The sequence below is a fragment of the Cyprinus carpio genome, chromosome A5 (assembly GCF_018340385.1).
Source record: "Cyprinus carpio isolate SPL01 chromosome A5, ASM1834038v1, whole genome shotgun sequence".
Taxonomy (NCBI): Eukaryota; Metazoa; Chordata; class Actinopteri; order Cypriniformes; family Cyprinidae; genus Cyprinus; species Cyprinus carpio.
The window spans coordinates 37473499-37500768 of NC_056576.1; the positions used below are offsets into that span (position 1 = coordinate 37473499).

The 27270-nt window shown below is 36.5% G+C and overlaps 3 protein-coding genes across 3 annotated transcripts in view; 2 read left to right on the top strand and 1 right to left on the bottom strand.

Moving 5' to 3' along the window:
- Positions 1 to 517, bottom strand: part of LOC109061797 (aldehyde dehydrogenase, mitochondrial-like) — a 16927-nt gene extending 16410 nt beyond the window's left edge. Inside the window, 1 exon segment of the mRNA XM_042757426.1 lies at positions 358 to 517. Coding sequence (XP_042613360.1) covers positions 358 to 468 — 111 coding nt within the window. The 5' untranslated portion in view covers positions 469 to 517.
- Positions 518 to 1003: 486 nt separating this feature from the next.
- On the top strand, positions 1004 to 10563 carry LOC109072570 (vacuolar protein sorting-associated protein 33A-like). The gene is given in 14 exon segments (XM_042757427.1): positions 1004 to 1162; positions 1370 to 1435; positions 1639 to 1766; positions 2036 to 2219; positions 3295 to 3411; positions 3513 to 3603; positions 3606 to 3686; positions 3787 to 3980; positions 4201 to 4327; positions 5407 to 5474; positions 6110 to 6247; positions 6393 to 6530; positions 9551 to 9719; positions 10505 to 10563. Coding segments are annotated over 14 exon segments (1662 nt in total). The 5' UTR covers positions 1004 to 1060.
- A 2466-nt stretch (positions 10564 to 13029) lies between these two features.
- Positions 13030 to 27270, top strand: part of LOC109072569 — a gene marked incomplete at its 5' end in the record, with an annotated part of 51945 nt that continues 37704 nt past the window's right edge. The window contains 5 exon segments of the mRNA XM_042757428.1: positions 13030 to 13047; positions 20938 to 21226; positions 21312 to 21362; positions 21365 to 21406; positions 23473 to 23562. Coding sequence (XP_042613362.1) covers positions 13030 to 13047; positions 20938 to 21226; positions 21312 to 21362; positions 21365 to 21406; positions 23473 to 23562 — 490 coding nt within the window.

The window sequence follows — 27270 nt, forward strand, 5'->3', positions numbered from 1 at the left end:
GAGAGAGTGAGTTAGTGAGTGAGTGTGTGTGATGTGTGTGTGTGTGTGGTGAGAGAGAAGTGTGAGAGTGTGTGTGTGTGAGTGAGATGGTTGAGTTGGTTTGGTTGGTTGGTTAGTGAGTGAGTTTTCATGCCAGGTTCATGAACTTGCTGCACATGTCTTCTGGATTATGTAATCTCCATGAGTCCACGACAAAACCATTAAGAGCATTATAGTCATAAAGATATCACTCTACTGATGAGACTGCAAACATTTAATAAAACAGTGTTATAATATGAAAGCATGCATGCACATGTCACTTACTACCTGTGTGAATAAAACTGTGAATTCAAGTCCCAGCATTTGGCAATAAGTTACCTTGTTGTAGTGAACGTCTGGATGAAGACTCGGGGCAGGAATCGTTGAGTGCTGACATGCTGAGATCCGGGAAACCTGCAGGAGAGTTCGCGAGAAAACAGCGCGCAGCATTTCTGAGATCGAGCTCGAGCTCGGACTTCAGCACAGATGTTGCCAGATATTTGAGAGGAAACTAGAGGCATAAAACCATAAAACCAGCTCATTACACAGTCTACATATTGTAGTTTATATTCAATGTTTTTCTAATATGATATGTTGGAAATGACTACTGTCATGTTCAGTGGTTGTAATATGACTGCATTTAAATAATAATAATAATAATAATAATAATAAATATTTTATGTTACACACTATAATTATTTACAATTGCTTTGTTTTCCCTTTCATCAGATTTATATCAGTTTTACTATAATTGGATGCGTTTATTATAAATCACTCGGAATGTCAAGCAACAAAAATATGTTGAAAATATGAGGACTTGGCAACAAACACTTACAACGCGAATGTAAAAGTCGTGATCAATCCAAAATTATTTTCGCGAAACGAAGCTAAGAGCATATAAATATTTCAGAATATTGAAATTATATTAAATTATGATTTATTAAATTATAAACACTGTGGTCAAATTTATCTCTGCTGGTTTTTATTTTGAAAGACGAATCACGTGACGTCCTGAGAGTCATATGATCGTGGTTTAGCAAATATGGCGTCACATTTGTTTTGCGGCAGAGTAAACCTAAATATTTTGAGAGAGGCTGCACGAAAAGACCTGCGCGAATTTTTAGATAAATGTTCGGGAAGCAAGGTAAGTAAAGCTCTTTGATTTAATACTAACTTAATGCAGATTAGTGTGTCCTTCTCCTGCTGTCACACCTCTCACATACTCAGCTGCACTTTATGCGGTTTATTATTACTGCAAATATTGTTCAGTGATGCTTTCAGTCGACATGCAACAATAATAGCGTCATCATCCTCTAATACATGGGATTTCACAATTTCTGTCTTATTTCAGGCCATAGTTTGGGACGAGTATCTTACTGGACCTTTCGGGTTAATTGCTCAGTATTCCCTTTTGAAGGTGAGTGACAAATTATACAAACAAAAAACATAAATATAACATAAATTTAAAAATAAAAAAAATGTTGTTTGTTGTTTGGTGAGTGAGAAATTGAAAATTTAATTTATTGTTTCATGTTTATTAGATATTGATGATGAATATGTCATCCCTGTTTAAAAAAAAATAAAAAGTAGGCTAATTGTCTCAATTTTGTTTCTAAAAAGGAGCATGAAGTCGAGAAAATGTTCACTCTCAAAGGTGGTCGGATACCATCCGCTGCCGTCAAGAATATTGTCTTTTTTGTGCGACCGAGGCTGGAATTGATGGACATCATTGCAGAAAATGTTGCAAGGTTAGTCGAACAAAACATCCTTTTGGGAGGACCGTCCAGCGCTAAAGTAAAGAGTTTGAATCTGAGCAAACATCACAAACCAAACCCATCATTATGAAACTGTTCATAAAATGTGCTGGTTTTCAATTCTGAGACAACGGTTGCTCCCAAAATAACGTTCACAGCGGAGTTCTTGATTAGAGAAATGCAAAGGTAGACTGCTGGCAGGAGTGGGTGAGAGTGACCGTGCTGTGTGCCCATGATATTACATTCTAATATCTGCGTTGCAGTGAGGATAAATTACATCCACGAGACTTCCACATCCTGTTTGTGCCGCGCCGGAGTCTCCTGTGTGAACAGCGGCTGAAGGAGAAAGGGGTTCTGAACTCCTTCACAAACATCGATGAATACATTCTGGACCTTATCCCTTATGATGGAGATCTTCTCTCCATGGAGTCTGAGAGCTCCTTTAGAGTAAGACCCTGTTCGAATGGCTAGAATATTATGGATTTGTGTTCAGCATTAGTCAGACCTTGACTAGAAATATCCACAGTTACAAAAAGACCCTCTGGTGCTTTATTAATGCAGAAGTAGTAGAATGTGTTTTATGTTGTGTTATTAGGTTTTTATGACTCATGTAGTGTGTGATATAGTAAGAATATGGAATTCAGACAAATTTTATGCAAACTGAGCGAAAATATGAAATTTGGTGCGGTTGCTGATATTCATATGGCCAAAAAGTAAGATGAAATTTTGATAGCTTGTAATGTAAATCAGTGAGATTTGCTTGAATATATATTAGGTGTCATTCTCTATCTCCCAGTAGTGTTTTGGGATGATATTTCAAATGCTTAGTTTAATGATTAAAGCTCTGTAGGTTCAAAACATATAAAACGGTGCAATACAATGATGATTGAGAGATGAACAAATAAACCTTCCTCTAAAACATTTTTAGGGTCCTATGAAATCTGTTTTATTTTTTCCCAAATTCAGTTTTTTTCCCCCCAGTTTTAATATTTCTGGATTCTGTTTTAATGGTTAAATTAAAAAATATTAATCAAAAAGCATGTCTAATTAATTGAAATAATGAAACTTACACAATTTAACAGCAATTTATTAAACATTAGAACAAAAAGTAAATTTTAAGGCCCTAAGAAATACTTCTTTTTTTTTTAATTCTGTTTTATTTTGACCAAATTCTGTGTTTTCCATAAATTTTCTGGATTCATTTTTAATGGTTTCATTAGATTTTAATAATTCTGGATTCATTAATCTCTACATGAAGATGATTTTATAATATATATTATATAATATATATATATATATATATATATTTTTTTTTTTTACTATTATATATATATATTTTTTCCCCAAAAAAAAACAAGTTAAGCTGCAAAAAGTGTCTCATTCAAAGAGTCTGTGATTTCATAACCTCAAACACTTGTAAAAGCACCTTTTGATTAATCATTAGAAACGACTGGTTATGACCCTGTTTTATATGCATGAGCAGATCTTTGGGATGTTCACATCTTTGTTTTCTTTCGTGAAGGAATGTTATTTAGAGAGCGATCAGACGAGCCTGTATCACGCTGCCAAGGGCCTCATGACTTTGCAAGCACTTTATGGAACAATACCGCAAATCTTTGGCAAAGGCGAGTGTGCAAGGGTGAGCAGAAAAGTGTTTGATTTTATTTCTCGCATTGATTTTTTTTTATTGTAATTGGGGTGCAACGGTGACACGGTGAAGTGGCTGTGTCTTGTCCTCAGCATGTGGCCAACATGATGCTGCGGATGAAGAGAGAGTTTGCAGGGAGTCATACTCAAATCCTGCCCGTGTGTATAGATTCCTTCTTTTTGTTGGCAACGTGGACTTGCTGACGCCATTAGCCACCCAACTCACCTATGAGGGTCTTATCGATGAGATCTTCAGCATCACCAATGGTAAATGAGTTTCAAATTCCTGGAAGACATGAAATACTTCAGAAACATTTTTAAAAGCCCTCGAGTCGTTTTCCCCAGCCCTCGAGGGTTGCTTCGACAGGTTACGTGAAGCTACCGCCTGAGAAGTTTGCACAGAAGAAGCAGGGAGAAGGTGGGAAGGATCTCCCCACTGAGCCGAAAAAACTGCAGCTCAACTCAGCCGAGGAGCTTTACGCTGAAATACGGGACAAGAACTTCAATGCTGTTGGAGCGGCTCTCAGCAAGAAAGCCAAGGTTATATCAGCTGCGTTTGAGGTTTGTGCTGCTTTTGTGTTTCTGACAGCAGCGAGAATACAGTAAAAACACAATTAAAAATAAATATATTTTAAAATGTAATTTATTTCTGTGATGCGCAGCTGTATTTTCAGCATCATTACTCCAGTCTTCAGTGTCACGTGATCTTCAGAAATCATTTTAATATGCTGATTTGCTAGTGTTTGTCATTAATGAGCTGGTTTTGCTGTCTCTGTGCCAGGAGCGACACAATGCAAAAACTGTTGGAGAGATTAAACAGTTTGTTTCGCAGCTGCCTCACATGCAGGCGGCCCGGAGCTCCCTGGCTAATCACACCTCCATCGCTGAACTCATCAAGGACATAACAAGTAAGTCATTCGTGCAGTCAGAAATTAAAAAGAGATATTTCTGGTTGTTATCAACTTAAGGTCTGTGGAGCGCTGTCATAGGCATTGATTGTAACTCACACCCCCTCAGTTTGTAAAAAAGAAACTTTCTATCGAATGTACTGAACTGCATTTTTTACTAAACTGTGATGATTGGCTCACAAAAGCAATAGCAGATATCTAGTAATTAATTCCTCAAAAAAAAAAAAAAAAAGCCTCTTAGGTAGGAATTAAAGCATCATTTTTTTAATAGTAATAATTATGTTGCATATGTCCATTTTTCAGATATCTGACGTACTGAATCAGATCATGCAGAAATTTCTAGCACATTATAAATTTATTTTAAACTAGTTTTTGTCAGGAAAAAAAATAATTCTGACTAGTTATGTAGAGTGACCATTTAATATTAGCTTTTATAACTAATGAAAACAGAATTGCTGATATCTTAAATTTAATTTTGACTATAGATGTTTATAAATTGGCCTGGTTAGAAATGCTTTTGCTAGAGCCTGTTGTTTTTCTTACTCTGCTTTCATGCAGTGAACGTCATCAACTGTATATTTAGAGGATTAACCAGGATTAAGTTATTCAGTTAAGTGCAATTGCTAATTCGACGAATGAATTTCTATTTTTAGAATTTCTGCCACAAGTAGTAGTCATTCTGCTGATATAATTTAGTAAAAAATAGTTATGCATTCATATCCTGTGATTAAATGCTAATATGCATTGCACTAGCCCATAAATATATAGAGCATTTATTTAGATATTTTGTTTTTGGAATTCAGCAAAATGTGAATAAAATTATGAGCTGACTCGTGGTTATACTTCATATTATGTAATATGGTGAGAATGCACATTTGAATATTCATGATGTTGTTTTCCACTCGCTTGCTGGACTTTCATTGTACTGTAAATGTCTTTCCTAGTCATTTTAACAAACTGTGGTAAATGATATGATAATATTATGAGTTATGATTATGATACATGAGTTACATTAATTTAGCTTTTTATTTCTTCCCTTATTTTTTTGTCTCAAACTGCCTTGCTTTCCTGTGTTTCAGCCTCAGAAGACTTCTTTGACAGTCTGACCGTTGAGCAAGAGTTTATGACTGGAGTAGACACAGACAAGGTGCCTTGTTTTGTTTATGATCTCACAATTCATTCATTATAAGTGGAGAATGATTTAAGAAATGACATTTGTAATGGACATTTTCTTATGATTTGTATAACCTTAAAATAAATGGGCTGTTCTTTTGTGAAAAATAGTTCTCGTAAAAAGAAAATGTGCTCACCATCCAAGATGTAGAGAAATGTAGAGAAATTGGAGAAATGTAGCATTGCATCAGTGTCTCAGCAATGGATGCTCTGCAGTGAATGGGTGCCGTCAGAATGAGAGTCCAAACAGCTGATAAAAACACCACAATAATCCACACCACTCCAGTCCATCAGTTAACATCTTGTGTGTTTGTAAGAAATGAATCCATCTGACGGCACCCATTCACTGCAGAGGATCCATCGGTGAGCAGCTGATATCAGATATTCTAGGTGTAAATACAATGGACTACTCTGCATCAATTATTGTTCAAACAGAAAAGAATGACATTTAATATACAAGTCCAATGACTTCCCTCTAAATGTTTTAGAAATATGAGAAAAGAAATGCATTTTTAACATGGTAGTTTTTAAATGCTCTGGAGATAGATTATATTATAAGTTTGAGTAATGTCTTTGTTCATTGTGTTTTTATTGTGACTTTACTCTCAGGTCAGCACATATATAGAAGACTGCGTAGCACAAAAAGACCCCCTGATAAAGATCCTGCGACTGGTCTGCATGCAGTCTGTCTGCAACAACGGCCTCAAACAGAAGGTCCTGGACTTCTATAAGAGAGAGATCCTTCAGGTAGGACAGAGGGAATTTCTTTGAATGCATAATGGTGAATTTGAATCAAAGAATTTTGTGCAACACTCAGTCACTGTTTGCGGAGAACAGAGGTGAATTATAAGTGCCATAAACATTTACAGTTGTGTGTGTTTTGTTGGGTTAGACGTATGGTTACAAGCACATTCTAACTCTCAAGAACTTGGAAAAGGTTGGGCTACTCAAACCTCAAAGCACCATGAGAAACAACTACCCCACAATCAGGAAAACCCTCAAACTGTGGATGGAGGATACCAATGAACAGGTTTGTCCTGGCATTCATTTTTAGTACAGATCTCTGTTTCCAAATAACTGAAAATGGCCTTCACCATTAAAATAGTCCCCACCCAAACTCACTCCAGTGCTTTGAAATAATGGACACTTTACACATTTCCTGGGATCTAGAAGCAGATGTTGGTCAGAAATGGAGAAGGATGTCCTCGGCCACTGTGTTTGAAACACTTACATTAATTTAGTGTGTATTAATTTTATTATATTAGACAACAACATATCAAAACTAAATGCATATAGTCAGTGCATGCACACATTTCAAGCAAAATATTTCACACTGTTTTTGAACAGTAAGATTTTTTTATGTTTTTAAATCAGCCTCTTCTGCTCACCAAGCCTGCATTTATTTGATCCAAAATACAGCAAAATCAGTAATATTGTGAAATATTTTTACTATTTAAAATAACTGATTTCTATTTGAATATCTGTTAAACTGTAATATATTTCTGTGATGCAGCCTCTTCTTATTTCAGCAGTCATTACTCCAGTCTTCAGTGAGCTTCAGTGTCACATGATCTTCAGAAATCATTCTAATATGATGATTTGCTGCTCAAGAAACATTTATTATCATTATTATCAATATTCAAAACAGTTGAAGATTCAGAGTTCTTTGATGAATAGAAAGATCCGAAGATCAGCATTTATCTGAAATTTAAAAACTCCAAAATTAATACTTTTATTTAGCAGCGGTGCTTTAAATTGGTCAAAAGTGATGATAAAGACATTTATAATATTACAAAAGATTTCTGTTTCAGAAAAATGCTGTTCTTCTGAACTTTCTAATCATCAAAAAAACCTGAAAAAAAAATGTTACTCTGCTATTTCAACATAATGATAATACAGGTCCTTCTCAAAAAATTAGCATATGTGTGAAAAAGTTCATTATTTTCCACCTAATGTAATGATAAAAATTAACTTTCATATATTTTAGATTCATTGCACACCAACTGAAATATTTCAGGTCTTTTATTGTTTTAAAACTGCTGATTTTGGCATACAGCTCATGAAAAACCCAAAATTCCTATCTTAAAAAAATTAGGCATATCATGAAAAGGTTCTCTAAACGAGCTATAACCTAATCATCTGATCAAACTAATTAACTCTAAACACCCTGGCAAAAAGATTCCTGAGGCTTTTAAAAACTCCCAGCCTGGTCATTATTATCAAAACCGCAATCTGGGTAAGACTGCCGACCATGACTGCTGTCCAGAAGGCCATCATTGACACCCTCAAGCGAGAGGGTAAGACACAGAAAGAAATTTCTGAACGAATAGGCTGTTCCCAGAGTGCTGTACTCAAGGCACCTCAGTGGGAAGTCTGTGGGAAGGAAAAACAGTGTGGCAAAAAACGCTGCACAACGAGAAGAGGTGACCGGACCCTGAGGAAGATTGTGGACGAAGGACCGATTCCAGACCTTGGGGGCCCTGCGGAAGCAGTGGACTGAGTCTGGAGTAGAAAATCCAGAGCCACCGTGCACAGGCGTGTGCTTTTGAACCAGGAAACAGCGGCAGAAGCGCCTGACCTGGGGTACAGAGAAGCAGCACTGGACTGTTGCTCAGTGTGTCCAAAGCACTTTTTCGGATGAAAGCAAATTTTTGCATGTCATTCGGAAATCAAGGTGCCAGAGGTCTGGAGGAAGACTGGGGAGAAGGAAATGCCAAAATGCCTGAAGTCCAGTGTTCAAGTACCCACAGTCAGTGATGGTCTGGGGATTGCCATGTCAGCTGCTGGTGTTGGTCCCGTGTTGTTTTATCAAGGGCAGGGTCAATGCAGCTAGCTATCAGGAGATTTTGGAGCACACTTCATGCTTCCATCTGCTGAAAAAGCTTTATGGAGATGAAGATTTCGTTTTTCAGCACGACCTGGCACCTGCTCACAGTGCCAAAACCACTGGGAAATGGTTTACTGGACATGGTATTACTGTGCTCAATTGGCCTGCCAACTCTCCTCGACCCTGAACCCATAGAGAATCTGTGGGATATTGTGAAGAGAAAGTTGAGAGACGCAAGACACAACACTCTGGATGAGATTAAGGCCGCTATCGAAGCATCCTGGGCCTCCATAAACACCTCAGCAGTGCCACAGGCTGATTGCCCCTCCATGCCACGCCGCACTTGAAGCAGTCATTTCTGCAAAAGGATTCCCGACCAAGTATTGAGTGCATAACTGAACATAATTATTTGAAGGTTGACTTTTTTTGTTTTAAAAACACTTTTCTTTTATTGGTCGGATGAAATATGCTAGTTTTTTGAGATAGGAATTTTGGGGTTTTCATGAGCTGTATGCCAAAATCATCAGTATTAAAACAATAAAAGACCCTGAATTATTTTTGTCATACTATTTCAGTTGGTGTGCAATGAATCTAAAAAATATATGAAAGTTTTAATTTTTATCATACATTATGGGAAAATAATGAACTTTTATCACAATATGCTAATTTTTGAGAAGGACCTGTACCATTTTTTTTTTTTGATTGCAGCAAATCAGAATAATTAGATTGATTTCTGAAGGATCGTGTGACTGTGCTAAAAAATTCAGCTTTGAAATCACCGGAATAAATTACATTTAAAATCTATTCAAATAGAAAGCAGTTATTTTAAATGCTAAAAATATTTCACAATATTACTGCTTTTTGCTGTATTTTGGATCAATATAAATGCAGGCTTGGGAAGCAGAAGAGACGGATTAGAAACAAACAGAAGATAATTCTTTAAAACACTTTGACTGGTAGTGTATGTTCATTAAACAACCTGGCGATCAGTTAGTTAAGTGATTAAAAATGCCTCAGGTAAAAATTGTTTTCTAGCATCATTTGTTTGGAGATATATACTGTATATCTGAATCCAGTGTATAGGTATGTCTTTACGTGTTTTATATGTACACAAGCCGTGTAAATTCCTGCTTGACTGTGGCATGTCTAAAGACTGTGTGTGTGTTATTCATGGTTTTTGGGAATGTTTTGGGAATGACTGATGCTTGTTACCTTTCCTGTAGAACCCCAACGACATCTCGTATGTGTACAGTGGCTATGCGCCGCTGAGTGTTCGCCTGACACAAGTGCTCGCTCGTCCTGGCTGGAGGAGCATCGAGGAGGTGCTGAAGATGCTGCCTGGTCCACACTTCGAAGAGAGACAGCAGGTCCCCACAGGCCTTCACAAGAAGCGTAAGTGAAGATTTGCTTTGAGGAAAGATGGTCATTCTAGATCAGTAAACCCGTCATAGTCTTAACTATATTAGTAATAAACTTGAGCTAGCTTGTGAAATCTGCTTGAAAGTGCTTCGTCTTAGTGTGCATGGACAGAACACTTTGATTTGTGATGCACTAAATAAATTATTCTTACATCTATTTAGCATTTTTTTTGGTTTACATTTTTATTAAAAAAAACTAAACATTCTTTTTCATTTATTTATAATTATTTCTATACTTCCTATAGAGTTGTGTGTGCATAAAAAATACATTGAGCTTTGAGATTAAAATGCATTTATTTATATATATATATATATATATATATATATATATATATATATATATATAAATAAGACACATTACTGTAACCAATATATTTTAATATTTTATAATTTAATACTGTGTGCTGATAGTTTATTTTATAGTTTATAGTTTGATGTTTGTTATATATTTATTATATTTTAATATGATATATACTACATAGCAAATCTTAACTGTTTTCTTGTATCGTCGTAAAATGCAAACTATATTATCGCCCCGCTCTAATCTGCTAAATTGTGATTATCAGGTATGAGGATAGGAAGACATTATTAGATATTAATTATGTTAAATCTTCTTTGACACAATATGTGTAGTGTTAGAAGCGCTTTATAAATCATGTTTTAAAATAAAACACTTTGTGCACATGGGGTGTAAGATTTACCGGCCTCTTTGTTGATAACTGATTTTGAAAACCCATTCTCCGTCTCTTAAATTTGCAGGTCAGCCTGGAAAAACAGGAACCAAACAGACCACCCTGTCTTCTTTCTTGGCGGTGTGACGTATGCTGAAATCGCTGCTCTGCGGTTCTTGTCTAATATGGAAGATAGCGGGACGGAGTACATTATTGCAACCACCAAACTCATCAATGGTGGCACCAGCTGGAATAAAGTCTTAGTTTTATCTACAAGTCTCTGATGGACAGTCCTGAGGAAAACTTACCTTAAAGCATCCATGCTGTCTGTAGGGCCTCCTGTTATCTGTCCGTCATGAACCTGATGGTTAATGTTTTGTCTGCATGTAGAATGAGAGTTATATCAAACTGTCGATGCTGTTTTGTCTGATCATTTTTAATGATTATGAGGGGGGTCGAAATCACTGTTACCTTTTTTGTGAAAACAGCCACCTCCGTCTGATCTGAGCAGCAAGGTTTGTGAGCTAACCGCTAATGCAGTGTAGAAACATACTGATGTTGTATATAACCTGCTTTGTCTCAGATTGCATGTTTTCCCAGAAGCCACCATATATTCTTTTAGCAAGCAGTGGCACACATTTCCACTGGCTTTCGGACCACAGACCAGAAGCAAAAACCACAAGCCACATTAGCTGCAGGTTTTTTCCATCTTATAAAATAGCTCTAAATTACGGCTCTCAGTGTGGAATGCGTAAATGTTCATTCATGTGTTCGTGATCTCAAGGTTAGTTATCAGGTGGTTGCTCTGTGCTCTTGATAAACTCCAGCTGGTCTGAATCGCAGCAGCTAGAGTTCTTACTAGAACCAGGAAGTACGGCAATATTAGCCTGGGTCTGTCTGCACTGGATCCCTGTTGAACTTGATGTGAGTAGGTCAATATGTATTAATGAGGAGTATGGGAAATCGAGCATTGCTGTCGTCAGGGACATGGGTCCCCAAAGCTCACTAATGCATGAAGGGAGTGAAGACTATCCAGTCTGGTCTGATCTATCACACAGCTGAACACGCTGGCCATGATAGAAAGGACTCAGAACACACGTGCTTGCTGCATTGATGTGGCTGTGTGACCCTTGACTGCAGTATTAGATCATATATTCACTCTTTTGCATAATTTGTCAAAATAACAGCTTAATTGAGAATGATGCACAGCAAAAATAAATAAAATTGCTCACAAGTGACCTTGATTCTTTTTTCTTTTTTTGACATCATTGATGTCTCATGGTGAACAAATAAGCAAAGATGAAAAAAGATATTTTGTGCAAACAAAAAAAAAAAAAAAAAAAAAAAAAAAAAAAAAAAAAAAAAAAAAAAAAAAATGTTTTCACATTTCATTTTATGTTTGTTTCACACTTAAAGAAACAAAATTGAATTCTCCATGACCTTTAACTTTTTCCTTCCGTCCTAAAAGGGAGAATCTAACAACATGAAGACACACACAAACACCACACACACACACACACAAAAGGATTGCATTATGTGATAGAAAATTGATAATGGCTAGATAATGCTTTCTGGGAGTCTGTTTGGGTTCCAATATACGATATTTAGATAAATACCTCTAAATAATATTTAAGAACAACATTTGTCAAATATCAGTTTTTTTCCTGGGTGTCCCCCATGGCGGGAGTCTAGATTCAAAGGAATGCTAGTCCACAGAAATATTGATCCAAAAGGTTTGCTTTTAGGTCCATATTTTATTGTGTAACATGATAGTATGTACAAATACATTTTAATTATTAATAATTATTTGAATAATAATAGAGTTCCAGTAAATTTTGAAATTTGTTTTATGAAATGAGACACGTTACGACAGAAATCAGAAAGGCTTACGCTATTATAAAATTTGTATATGACGTCATATAATATGTGCAGACTTTTACAAACTTTCTTTCTTTTCCTTTTATTGCAAGAAAAATTAAACCAAAACAGACCTGCACTGGAAGTACAATACACGAAATTAATCTCAGGTGTTTTTATTTTGCCCAACCGCTTACTCTTGTGACGTAGTGTTGTGGACGTTCATCGACTGATATTATTTGCAAATCAAACGTCCATCCAACTGATTTAACGGTCACTGCCGATCGAAACGTGAAGAAATCGGGATTTTCAAGAGTGAACTCTAGGTGAAGTTAGCGAAATATATATAAATTGTCGTAACAGTCGTAGCTAAATTAATATATGTTGTTTTTAACGTTACTTAATTCCGAAAGGGTTTAAACTATCACTTGCTACTTTCGCTGAATTTGGAGTCAGAAAAGGGACGGTGGATTTATACCGTTAGTTATCTTTTTTTCCTCTCTTCTTTTCTCTTCGCTAAAAATTGAATTGATTGTACATTTGTGTAGCTACTCTTATGGTGTCCCAGAGATCAATATCTCAGATTAAATTGCAGATGACTCTTGAAGACGGACCCCCCCCCCCCGCATGAGACAGGGAGCTGGAGGGGAATGAGATGCTGTCTGTTCATTCACCGAACAGGCATAATGTGCCGCGCGTCGTGGTAATCGCGGTTCATCTCTAGTAATCTGACCTGGCTTCTCCGTCGCGGGGGGAACACGGTCTCTGTATGAGGTAAGATGTTCTCCACACAACAGTCTGGTTTACGTTTGAGTCAGGGTAGTCTGAAATGTTATTAGTGAAAAGTGTAATGTTTTTAAATGTGTTTTAACTTAAATGGAATCTTTTTACACCCAAAAAGAATCGGTTTCCTCGATTCCGATGCGTTTCGAAATCGAAAAATTAGAATCGATCGATTCCTTTAAAGGAAATCGGCTCCCTTTACAAAGTTAGTTCGTCTGTCGCTCGCAACAGTGATGAGGAGTATATAGATAGATGCTTCATTCAACCTGCAAAAAAATGTTTATAAATATATTGTATAATAGGAAATTATATAAGGAACAATGCCTCTGACTTATTCTTACCTTTGAAACCACCAATACCAAAATAATGATTAAAATGTAGTCCTGCATTTATTTTGTATTACTCCCTCCCTTTATTATTTTTCTTTAAAACTGTTTTCAGGTCCACAGTCTTTTAAATTTTTTTTAGCAAACGTTTCAGTTTATTATATATATTAATTGTAAAATGTGGTTCATTTATTTTGTTATAATAACTTCATCCCAATGTTATTTATTTCATAATTTAAATATACTTTAAATATTACCCATATTTATTGTATTACAATATGTTATTTATTCATACACTTGATTTCTGTGCCTTGTATGATAATTAGTGTGGGGCTGGTCTTGCTTATATTTATTTTCTATCATTACATTATTCATTATTTATGTTTAATATCTGCAAAGTTTGGCCCGCTACAGTCTTAATTTCTGATGTTTTGTTTCAGTGAATTTGTTTGAAAATACAAGCTGTTATTTTATGTTGCATATTTCTTCGAAGCAACTCTGGTCATGTATTGTCAAGCTGAAACATGGCTTGTCTCGAATTACCACTCAAACGTGAAAAAATATTGATTAGTCATACATTGTGTTTCCCACCATTAAAAATGTAACGCACGCGATGCGAATTTCACAATTTTTCCTTTCTCTTTGGAGTTTACGTGTGACAAGCTCTTTGTGCATACAAGAAGATCTGTAACGTTGCAAAGAGAGTAAAAGTCGCAAATACAACCCCCGATATAATTTCTTTATCAAAGTGTAAAGAGCTCTGCCACGCCCCCCTGAAACGGCTTGTTGTAAACACCGCCCCCCCACATCTCTACGTCAGTTATTGTGGGAAGATTTCGCATAACGCCACCCAGCGTTCACGCCAAAGAGAAAGAACGGTGGTTACTTTTATCTCGCCTGGTGCCGCTAGGGCCATTCATTGAGAGAAAGCTTGTGTTTGGCATTATGAATGTGAATGTCATGGCTTAGAGCTGATCCGTGCTGGTCACTGAGGAAAAAATAAAGAATCAAATACTTCAGTCGCCTACACCGAGGAGAAAAGCTGAGGTCCAGCACGGGGGTCGTCAAATGTGGTTGCCGGCGAGCGCCGGCCGTTTTTTTTCCTCATTATAGCCGCTTGCTGCCGCTCACTCAAGCTAAGGGCCCGTTCCTTCACTGAGGTGTAAGAAAGAACATGCGATACACGTGAGGTATCGCGATATTTTGTTGGGCACATACTGTATCGATTCTCAAAAATGGGAATATCGATAAAAAAAAATGTTAAAAAAAATAAATGTTCAAAAAATCATACAAGATGTATGGCGGTTGTTTCGTTTTGATGTTTAATCCCGGCCGATTAGAAGGCAGTCTTCGTCTCCTCAAACAAATCCTGAGTGACAGGATATACTAGCAATTAAGGGCACGCCTACTAATGTTAGTGTTAATATAGTTCGCTGCTAGTAATAGAGGAGGAAAGAATTGTACCAGTTGAGTGTTCGTCACGGTACCAAAAATTGTGCAGTATTCGGGACCGATACCAGTGAAAATACATGGTTCTCGGGTCACAATTTCAGTACCAAAGCAAAACACAAAAAATATGCTAATACAAAAAAACAAAAAAAAACTTTTTATCAGTAAAAATAAAAAAGACCCAAATCTGCCATTCTTTTATTACTGTATTTACAATTGTGTGTTAAAGTTTTTCTAACAGTAATATAATTATGAAAAAACAGTAAATCTAAGTTTCACCCAAATTTAATTTGTCTTTTTAATAATGAAATTTAAACACATTTGTATTTTTTGGTAAATAAAGGGGATTTGCTATTAAAATTAAAACATGGAGAAGACAATTCGGTTGTGAGTTATATCTTTAAAAAATAAAGTTAGTTTATTAACATTTGCGAAACAGTAGTAGCCAGTAACAACTAACATTCTACTAAATGAATAGATATATTTCTAAGCACAATGCCTTTATGTAAAAAATGAACTTTTATTTTGACGGGTTACCTATAATTATATATATAGATCTATATATTATCTATATATACACACACAACACACACCACACACACACACACACACACACACATCTATATTATATAATATATATATGTGTATATGTGTGTGTAAATTCATTTTCTGCCAGCAGGAGGGCGCTTTTAAGAGCGGGAAAGGCAGCGGAACACAGATTCTCCGTCCGTAACCGGTGCAAAGCAGCGTCGGAGCTCACAAACGCTGCCTTATCAAGCATTACATACAAAATGAAATGAAAATGAAATCGGTTTCCTTTCTGAAAATACAGTGATGGTTAAAAACACCTGCATCGCGGTTTTTTGATTTTGAAAACGTACAGTGCTCAATGTTTATTTCAGTGAAGTCAAAGCCTTTTGGAAAATCTATTTGTGGCGGGTCAGTTTTTCAGGAGTTTTGATATTGTAATAAATCACTGTGTGGGAAACCCCCGGGTTGCCGTGAATACCTCTTAAAATTGTACCACTGGGTTTTACTCAAATGAAAACGTAAAATGGCTGGTGAAGTGACTCAGAATAGTTCCCCTTATGATTGATGTTACTATATGTATTTAATGTCCTCATTGAGACGGCAGATGCTGAAATTACTGCAAGTGTCACGCGCTTACAGTCTGTGATATGTAAAACAAAACCCGCACTTCTGTCTGCCATTCATTCATTTACACAGAGACGCGCAGATCATGCAGGATTCATATTTCAACCAACTTTTGCGGGCTTAACATTTACAGATATTGGTCCATATGGAGATTTGATTTGATTAATTTATGCTAACTTTGAGAAATTCCGTGAATGTCCATATTAAAATGGTAAGTTTCATTTTCATTGACTGGATTTTGAGATTCCCGTCCACGTTTTTCGCTTCGCGGCAGGGAAATCATAGCGCTGTATGTGTCAAGAACTGGGTTGACCGGGGTACTCCGTTTACCAACAGTGTACTTAAAGAAACCTGGTGCCGTGACATTTTAATTTTTTTGGTTTACGACTTTGGTTACCGACAGTAAGGGTCGGTTAGACAACACTAGTCCCAGTTCAGTTTCAGTGTACAAAGCTGAAGTGTGCCGTCATTTGAGGCATTTCTTGTGTGGTAACGGTCCACCACAGGACCATGGAACGGGTGCTGCCTCGGTTCCGCCCCGATGGCCACGTCCCGTGTGAAGAGGCTCGCACGGGGCGCAGCGGGGTGGTAAGGTCACGCCGCCGCGGCTGCAGCTTTCTCTCATTTTGGGGCCCCGTTTTGTGTAGGTTAGGGCGGTGCTGCTCGCATCGCCGGTCTCGGTTGATTCCATGCGAACACATAAATACAACTGGAAAAAACCTGTGAAATGCAAGTGGAAAGGTTCAACATCTGGTATTTATTTTATTGTTTTACAATTGTTTTGGTTTTCTTTAGGAATACTGTAAAGCACTTGATTTTTTCATTGATATTAAGCAGATGTAATTATTTTATTCAGATTCAAAATGTTATGACATTTTATACGGGAATTATACATTTAAAACTAAAGGGATCTACTAGCACGTTATTTTTTCCCCCCTTTACTCGTACTGCACAAAAAGTGTTGTTTGCTCCGATCACCAAATCTGAAGAGCGATTCATCTTGGCGTAACATTTCCGTCAGATGCTTGAAACATTTCAGCGCCCATCACAACGCACTGGATTGTGGCTGTAGTTCAGAGCACACCTCACTTTTCAGAACGATGAGCTTTGTTAAAAATCCACACAAGTTTCAGAAGGCGGGGGCATAGAGGAGAAACAAATAATGTACATTATGTGGAAAAATAATGTTTTTAACCTTAAACCACATAAACACATTTCATTACACCAAATACCACAAAATAATGTTCTTTTTAGCCAGCATTCATATGCCCCTAAATAAAAGTTTTGCACCTAAAGCTCAAAATACAGGACAAATGTCAAAAGCCCAGTAGTCTTGGCTTTTCCTGTCTGCTGTCCAGGTGTCCGGCATTTGCCGTGATTTGCCATATTTTGTGTCTCATTCCATCCCTGATGGACTTCCTTTACATTTTTTTTAGAATTCAAAAAGCAAATTATATGTAATGAAAACAAATATTCAAATTGAGCTTTTCTTGATTCAGGCATTGCTTGTATTAGTGTTGTCAGAAGGATTAAGTTGCTTCAGTACCAAGTCAGTAACTGAAACTTGCGATGATATCAGCCCAATCTGCAGGACTGGTCGGGTACCGAGTACTGGGTCGATTTCAGGTACAGCTGTATTGGAAAGCCAGTCACAGAGCCATTGTCCAGTACATGCTGCGCCAATCAGGCGAGTGTTTTAGAGCATGCTTTAGCGGTCTGCATGCTCGGAACAAATCCTTTCATTATAATCAACTAAATGCATCCCAGTTTCCCGTATTACATATAAATAAATAAGCCGATATTGGTGCATTGTAGATGACTTCAATGATTATAATGGGAGGTGTTTCACAACGAGTTGCCAGAACTCAGTTAAGATTCACACTGAACTGATGTGAAATTGACAGCATCATGTGATTATAAAAGTCCAAAATCCCAACACTTTTTGCCGTACTTTTGGTATAATAACCACATTCAAAAATTAAAAAATAGTTTTATTTTCCATGCTTGCTGCCAAAGTCCACACTACAATTTTTTTTTTCAGAACTGTCAAATAAGGTGATTTAAATCCAAAATATGTGATGACAGTCACATGATAACTAGGGAAAGGAAAAGTGGAAAATAAGGGACCAATCGTGGTTTTTCATAGAAAATAAGGGACAGGAATATAGCGGGACACACACATATGGCCTATATGTATATATATATGTACCCACACAGGTATATATCTTTTTAAATTTTTTTGTTGTTGTGGTTTTTTAATTGGAGTACTCTTATGCTCATCCAATTGCTGTAATGTATTTGATCAGAAATACAGAAAAAAAAAAAAAACAGCATATTGTAAAATATTATTGCCAATTTTTAATATTGGATACTTTAATTTATTTTATGTTGATGCAGCACTGAATTTCAGCATCATTACTCTAGTCCTCAGTGTCACATGATTTCCTTTAGAAAAACATTTCTATTGGACTTTATTTTCAGTGTTGAACCTGTTGTGCCTGCTTAATATTTTTTGGAATCTGTGTGTCACCATTTAAATAAAAATAAAAAGTAGGAAAAGAAACAGAATTTATTCAAAAAAAAAAAAATAGTTTCTAACAATATCACTTTTTATCCATTTAACACCTCATTGCTGAATAAAAGTATTATAAGAGTCTCTTTCAAAAACACAAAAAAAGGAAAAAGAAAAAAAAAAAAAAGAACAAACAAAAAAAAAAAGAAAAAAAGAAATTTTACGACCCTTAAACGTTTTGAATGGTATATTTACCACAACCATTTCATTTGAATATAAATTACTGTTCTTTTAACTTTTTATTTATCAAAGAATCCTGAAAAAATATACACAGGGTCCCAAACACAATATTAAGCAACACACAACTGTTCCTTCAACATTGACTATAAATCAGGCATATTAGACGGATTTCTGACAAGGGATCATGTGACACTGAAGTTGAAGTAATGATGCGGAATATTCAGCTTTGCTTGGTGGTTGCACCTTGCTCCAAAGCTATAACAAAAACATCCTTTTTTCTTTAAAATGCTTACATTAATCACATTTGTTATATATTTTTTAATCACAAGAGTGGAAATCACTTTACTAAATAATGTTAACTTAGCTGACTGCTTCACTTCCCACTGTTTAAAGCCTCCTCGAACAAGGCTATGGTTCACAAAATCAAACACTTGTTGTAAAAAGGAGTTATTCATTCTCGATTTTAGAGTTTGTTATTCGTTTTTTATGGTTTAGGTGGTCATACGGCATATGCCTTAAATACAGGACAAACTGGGTTCTGTATAGCTTTTTATCCGGAGGAGCACGTCTTTGTTACTTAAATACGGGTGATTCATATTACGACACAGAACGGGTTAACAACCCTAATGATAACCAAAGCAAGAGATGGGACAAAAAAAATCTGATATGTTAAAATAGATCTATATAATGGGTTTCGTTATTCTTTTCACTTGACCTTTTTAAAAGCTTAATTACTTAATTGATGAAAAATATTTGAATGCTACATACTTATTTAATGTGTTATGTACCTAATTATTATTAGCATTAATAATGACCTCATTTAGTTGTGTTCTGCTTTTGAAGCATTTGTCATTTGATGTTTCTCATTTGCACAGCAATAGCCGGTGGCCAGTTGCATAAAAGGCTCGGACTCACTAGTTTTTACATCGACCTTAGAACCATTTAGACTACAGACTTACTTAGACATCTACATTTTTAGTTTGAAGAACTTGGGCGCCAGTATGCCCATATTAACACAAGCCAATATGTTAAGACATGTGTCTCTTAAGAACTAGTTTGGACCAATTACAGGTAGCTAGCCAAGAGGGTAAGTCAGAACTTAACTTTTTGGACTTTCAAATCATCAGATCATTCTCCCGTTTTACTAATTTGACTTCTAAAGGAGACATATTATGCAACCTTTTTTACAATATGTAATCTAAGTCTCTGGTCTCCCCCAGAATGTGTCTGTGAAGTTTTCAGCTCAAAATACTCCACATATCATTGTATTATATCATTTTGAAAATGCCTAGTTTGAGTGTGGAACAGAAACACGCTGTTTTCGTGCCTGTCCCTCTTTAAATGCAAATGAGCTGCTGCGTCTCCGCTCCCTTTTCCAGAAATAAGAGCTGCATCCATTAACATGGTCGGGACCTGCTAAAAAACATCTGTTTTGGTTATATTATCATGTTTTAGCGTGCTGACATCACTTGCGTTTTAAACCATATGAGTTTAAACGTTTTGATATACGGTTTTCTGAGAGCACACATATGAAGCACATGGACGGGGAACAGAAAGGTGGCGTGTCCAGCATGTGAGTACTAAATAAGTTCTCTTTCACACCAGAAGTGTAATGGGTTAAAATAAACGAGTTACAAAAACAGTCGTATGTGCAAGGTAAACTTGCTGGGAATATAAATCACATGTTTGTTTTACATCTTTACGTTACAAATTTTTACGTTTTGTAAATAAATCAATAAATCCACTGCTCCTGCTGTCTCTTCTGAGGCTGGGACTCTAAATAGTGTTTTGTGCTCGTCTGTGCAGCCAAACGCAGAACAGTTGGTATGTTTTGCTCAAACTTTCACCATGGCATTAGAACTGTACACAGTTGTCGCTTGTGAAATCAAAATAAATTTACAGATTAAGGGGCGGTACTTTTTAAGACTAGTATTCATACCTTTTTAAGTCGGTTACATGAAAACTTATATTGGTCTTACTTGAATCTGCAAAATATGACTCGTTACCCCTTGGCTAACCGCCTGTTGGTCAGACAAATTCTTCAGACACAGTCTTAACATAGTGGCCAAGTTAATGAGCTGGTCCCAGGGTCTACACTAGGCTTTTGAGTAAAATGCAGAGAGAATCATTCTACTTCTACAATTTTTGATGTTAATGAAATAATATAACTAATCATTCATTTGAATTTTCTTTTTCCAGCTGTTTTTCAACTCTACTGTCACAGGGATCATCTTCACAAGATACTTTCTTGATCTGATCTTCATATTTAACATCATTTCACGCTTTTACATTGGATACGAAACTCATGGAGTGGTTATAACAGACCCTAAAAAAGTCCGGAAGAAATACCTTAGGACATGGTTTTTACTGGATCTCTTGTCAGTTTTACCCCTTGAAACAATAACAGTGGCTTTCTCTAAGTTTAAGTTTATGCAGTATTCATATGCCAATAGATGTCTGAGAGTGTTCAGATTGTTTGGTATAATATGTAAGTTATTTATTTATATACGTTAAATGAATTCATTATATAATTCAGATGTATACACCTGCTAATGGTTTTTGTATGATTCTAGCCATGTTCAGTAAGGAACCAGACACCAACAAACTTCATCTTACAGCGTTTAAAGTTTTTCCATCATGGTCCTATGTATACAAGCCTCAGCATGCCTTTGGTAAGCCCGATAATTGGACAAGTATTCTACTCAATGGGTCCTTTTCATTGTCACTTATAGATAGTCAGAATTTAGAAGTCAGGTGTTTTCCGACAAAGAAAGAGCTTTATTGTCAAGTATGTTTACACACACACAAGAAAATTTGTCTTGGCAACAGGAGCTTCCAGTGTAGACATACAGACATAGTGCAGACATAACATGATATTGCAGATATACATAGGAATTACACAGTAGAAATGAAATATAACAGTAATAGGAGAAACACAGAAAATTAAATAATGCAGTTAATACAGGAGTAGAAATATAGAGAAAAAAACATAATTGTTTTAATGAATGTACAGATGTTATTTACAAGTGTACAGTTTATGTAATTTACAAATGTAGAATTTTCAGATACTATGTATAAATGTGTCAGTTATGATGGACAATGTATAGTTCTGAAAGTTTTAATTGTTCAGGCTAAATATAGCCTGCGGGAGAAAACTGTTCTTGTGCCTGGCTGTTCTAGTGGTCGTTTATAGCCTGATTTGTAGATGGCAACAGTTGAAAGAGAGAGTGGGCTGGGGGTTGTGAGGGGTCCAAAGGGATTTTCTTAACCCTTTTTTATCACTCTAGAGGTGTAAAATATCTTGGAGGTTGGGGCAGGGGGGGAAACCATAAATCCTCTCAGCAGTCATGACTGTTCGTTGTAGTCTCTTGATGTCTGATTGTGTAGATACTGTATACCCAAACCAGAAAGTTATGGATGAAACACAGGACAGACTCAGTGATGGCCGAGTAGAACTGTTTCAACAGCTCCTGTTGCAGGTGAACTTTCCTCAGCTCGGTGAAGGAAGTACAGCCTCTGCTGCTGGGCCTTTTTAGCAGTGGAGTCAATGTGATTGTCCCATTGTCCTGAGAGATGGTGGTGCCCAGGAATCTGAATGACTCCACTGCAGCCACAGTGCTGTTCATGATGGTGAGTGGGGGGAGTGCAGGGGGGTTTCTCCTGAAGTCCACCATCATCTCCACTGCTCAGCTCCAGGTTGTTGTGACTGCACCAGACAGCCAGCTCTTTAACCTCCTGTCTGTAAGCAGACTCATCTCTGTTGTGTATGAAGCCTATGACCGTAGTGTCATCTGCAAATTTCTGGAGTTTGACGGATGGATCTTTTGCAGTCCACTCGTTTGAAACACCGTCTGGGCCTGAAGATTTCCTAGGCTTTTGTTTTTTGAAAACACGGCTCACGTGTTCCACACAGATCATAAATGCAGGTTGAATGGCAAGAGAGGGGAGGATCGGGGTTGCAGGAGGTGTTGGTGTATGTGTGAAATACAGATCAGAGTGGTTGTGGGGTGTGAGTCTGGGCTTTTCAAACCTGCAGTAAAATGCATTTGGCTCTGCCATTTGTTATCCTCTAGATATCAGGGGGATGGTTACTTGAAGTTTGTGATGTTCTTCAGGCCTGTCCAGACAGATGTTGGATCATTGTTTTTTTCAGCTTATCAGAGTAGCTACTTTTAGCCACTCTGATCTCCCTTGTCAGTCTGTTTCTAGCCTGGTTATACAAGATTTTATCCCCACTTCTATAAGCATCCTCTTTGGCATGATGAAGATGCTTGAGATTCCCAGTAAACCACAGTTTATCATTATTGAATGATAGGAATGTGTTCACAGAAACTGATATATGAAGTTACAGTATCTGTGAGCTCATATAGATTGGTGGCTGCAGCTTCAAAAACACTCCAGTCAGTGTAGTCGAAGCAGGCTTGTAAATCCTGCTATGCTTCATTAGTCCTTCTTTTAACAGTCCTTAATACAGGTTTAGCTGATTTCATTTTCTGCCTGTAGGTTGGTGATTGGTTGGTGAGTAAGGTGAACTAGACAGTGATTAGAGAGCACCAAAGCTGCCCGTGGGACAGAGTGTTATTGGCATGGAACTTTATTATTTTCTTATCAGGAATGCAATATTTTTTTCTCAAATTGTTAGAACAGAATAATTGTTAAATTTGTTTTTATTAATGCCAAGATATCTCATAAAGAAAACATTGCACAGTTAAAAAGTAATGTTGTGTTGTCCCTTCTGGTTTCATCAGGTGTGTTATGCAGCTTATGCTGGTCATGTAAGGTATTGTCCCAAAGCGGAGAACTGGTTGCAGCTACTGCCAGAATGTAAGTTTCTTCCCCCCGGTTTCATTCCCAATAACACAAAAAGGCCATTATGTTTGAGAGATCAGCAAAACTGTTAAACTGTTAAAACTGCACTATAAAATATTGTGTTGGTTGAAATTAAATTATTAAGCAATTAAAAAAAAAAAAACCTGTATTCACATTGGTGTTCTTGCTTTAACCCTATTTACTGTGTTAAATGCCGTGTTGCATGGTTAATTTTTCAACGAATTTGTGCAATTTGCTTGTTGGTAATGAACATTTAAACTGTTATCCATTGTATCTTTTATGTTTTTTGGTATCACAAAATGGAATAAAATACGAAAAAAGTACGGTACTATCTTACAGCGGTTTGCAAACGATTCTCCTTCCCCCCCACAATGCATTGCATTACGTCACATTGGGGAGAGAATTTACCAAAGCCCGCCTTGAGAGCATTGAGAGTGACTAGAGAGACGAGTAGTAGATGAGAATATTCAGATAGCGCAGATTATAGATTAACCCTCTGGAGTCTAAGGGTATTTTTGGGGCCTGGAGAAGTTTTGTCATGCCCTGACATTTGTGCTTTTTTCAGTTTCTTATAAATATCTAAATGGCTAAAGTCTAATCTCACTGTAATCAGCACAAACTGGGCTATAATAATATGTGAGCAGCATGTATGTACATGATTGTTGTTTTTGAGAAAAAAAAATGTTATGCGTGGTTAGTGAAAAACTAAAAATGTTAAATCACTTGAATAAGGCAATAAAACACATATAGAAAATTGGTTCCCAGGAATTTTGAGAACTGGAGCTTGTAGCCTAGAATTTTTTTTTTCTAAATGATGTGAAAATCATCTTGTTTACTCACTTACAGAAAACAATATATTGATTTAAATTTTCTAAGACACTTTTTGTTGGTAAAAGTGCATATGCGAGTAGCGTCAACTATCATAAATTCACACCTGAGAAGACAAAGACCTGCATAATGAGCTGCATAATGAGCCATTCAGTCAGCTGTGTCACTGAGAGGGATGAGTTACAAGAAAGAATGTGAGGACAAAAATAAATCTATATAATTTTATGTTTGTAGTTTATTTAGAATATATTTAATTATCCACAACATAATTTAATAGTCACTTGTGAGTGCAGTTAAACAGTTTATTAGGAACAATCAAAGCTGACTTTCAAACTGAATTTTTTGCATCATTACTCCAGTCACAAAAATCCCTTCAGAAATCCTTTTAACAATCTTATTTTCTACAAAAAAACATTTATTCTTATTATTATCATCATTATTATTATTATTATTATTATTATTATTATTATTATTAATGTTGAAAAGAGCTGAGAATATTTTTTTTTAGGTTTTTTAAGGGGGATAAATTGAAATAACAGCAATGATTGTTACATTTGTTACAGTTACATTTATTGTTACATTTATATTATTTACATCAAGCTTTTGAATGGTATAGTAGTGTATATTGTTATTGAAACTTCATAATATTTCACTTGATTATACATTTAGTCAGGGAATATAGTTTGGAAAAAGTCTAACTAGTAAAATGGTTACACGTTATGTGAAAACTAGTACAAGTATAGCAAATAAATAAATAAAAAGAGACTTACTCATTTGTATGAACTCTGCTGAATAAAGTGCCTTCATTCTTTTTTTCTGAGGAAATCCAAATCTCAAATCCTCAACCACATCACATCTTTTTTGGGGTGAATTATGTCTTATTCCTCTCAAATCGCGAAGCAAACAGTAAAATAATAAAACTTGAAGAACAATCTCGCTGCGTTGTCTTCTGTTGTCTGGGCGTATTCAAAAGCAGCGCGCTTCAGTGAAACATTTGAATCTCAAAAGCGCGTTCAGCGCGGGGGGGCGTGGTCGCATTAGAAGATAATGAAGGGAGACGTGAAAAACGACATCGGGGCGTTGTTTTTCATATGGATTACTTTATCACAGAATATTTGTTTTTCGGCAGCACTTGTTTAGTTTTAAAAGTAGACATGTCAGGCTTTTTCTATGGATATCTCTCTCATGTCTCTTCGTTGAGTATTCACTGAGTTACAGTTCATTTTAATGACGCATTTGTATCTGAAGATCAGCGCAGACAAAGGCTGCAGACAGCACTCCTTGTTTGTTATCTTTATTTTATAAGTGCACAAAGTTTTGTTGTTATTATGTCTGTATACAAAAAAAAAGTAGACCCTTTACCGATTCGATTGATGTCTTGCACTTATCTGTACGATCAAAACTGAAAGTGTAATTTAAGTTCTTTTCGGGGTTATCAGGAGAAAATACCCCAAAACGCGTATACGCGTTAATCGACTCCAGAGGGTTAATAGTTATTTAAGTTGTTATAGATAGATAGACAGACAGATAGATCGATAGATAGATATCGACCAACAGCGACCAAACGCACTCACTTCCTACAGCACCAGCTTTCCAACGCAGTTTCCACACAAGCACCAGCCAAACATAGCGACAGACATGCGGCTACGTTTGCAACAACATTTTCACCGGAGGAAGAGATAAGACGCTTAGAAACGCCCATATAGCTAGCATGATGCCTTCTATTTCTAGATGACAAAGACAAAGTTTACCAGTACGACACTATGACAAAGGTTACTGGTACTTATCTGAACTAACGTCATGATCACTGCCACTAGATATAAAGAAAACGTTTATTTTTCACTCTGTGCTATCCAATGACAGTAAAAAATATATATATGTGTGTCGTTATTGTGCACTGCTGCTCGTAGACTAGCTCCAGTGCTCATTGCTGCATTGCTAAATGATAGCAACTCACCAGGACACTTCACCAACTCTCCACTCATTCTCCTCGGACCATGCAGTTTTTATCGCAACGTTACATTGTCCTAAAATCTTTTTTCAATGTGTACCACTTGCATAAACACTGCGTCCGTAGGCAGTATTATCCGTAGGGGCTGTCATTGTTGTTTTACGTCCTGTGTGACGTCGGAACTCGGAGTACATTGATCTAGTACGAGTTCACGGGTGGGAAGTCACGGGTTTGACTGCCGTTCCAGTGCACTTTCACGGGTTTAAGGTTGGAAAAACACGGGTTACGGGTTGCCTGGAACGCGCATCATACTAGGCTGAGGCTACCTTTCCTCCACTTCTCTCCCCAATGTGACGTCATCACCGAATTGCGTAAAAAAAACCCGTTAATACAAAAACTTAAAAAACTGGTCTTTAAGGCCATTTTTGAGACATTTTAAAAATGATATACATATCTTGAGTGATTTATGTACCCATTAATCGACAGTGGTGGTTAACCTGCAACATGGGCTTTAAGCTTGATCTGTACTATTCACATTTATTCATTTAGCAGACACTTTTATCCTAATCAACTTACAAATGAGGAATAAAACAAGCGATTTACCTTAAGCAGGCAAATAAACATGATAAGTGCCCGTAATACAAAGTTTCAAACAGTTGTGTTTCAGTAGAATGCAGTTGTGATCTGAATCTTGGAAAAGATACGTTTTCAGCTGTTTCTGTAATGTTCCACTGATGTTTTCTGTGAATTGTAAAATCAGGGAAATTCAAAAGTGTGAAAAAATGTGCCTTGTTTCAATGTATGTATTTTTTGACTCTACTAAAGCATAAAAATACCATAATGTGTGTGCAGATATTGAGTAAACATGATAAATTCACATACTTGTTTCTAGAAAAAAACAATTCTACAGCCAGTTATTCGAT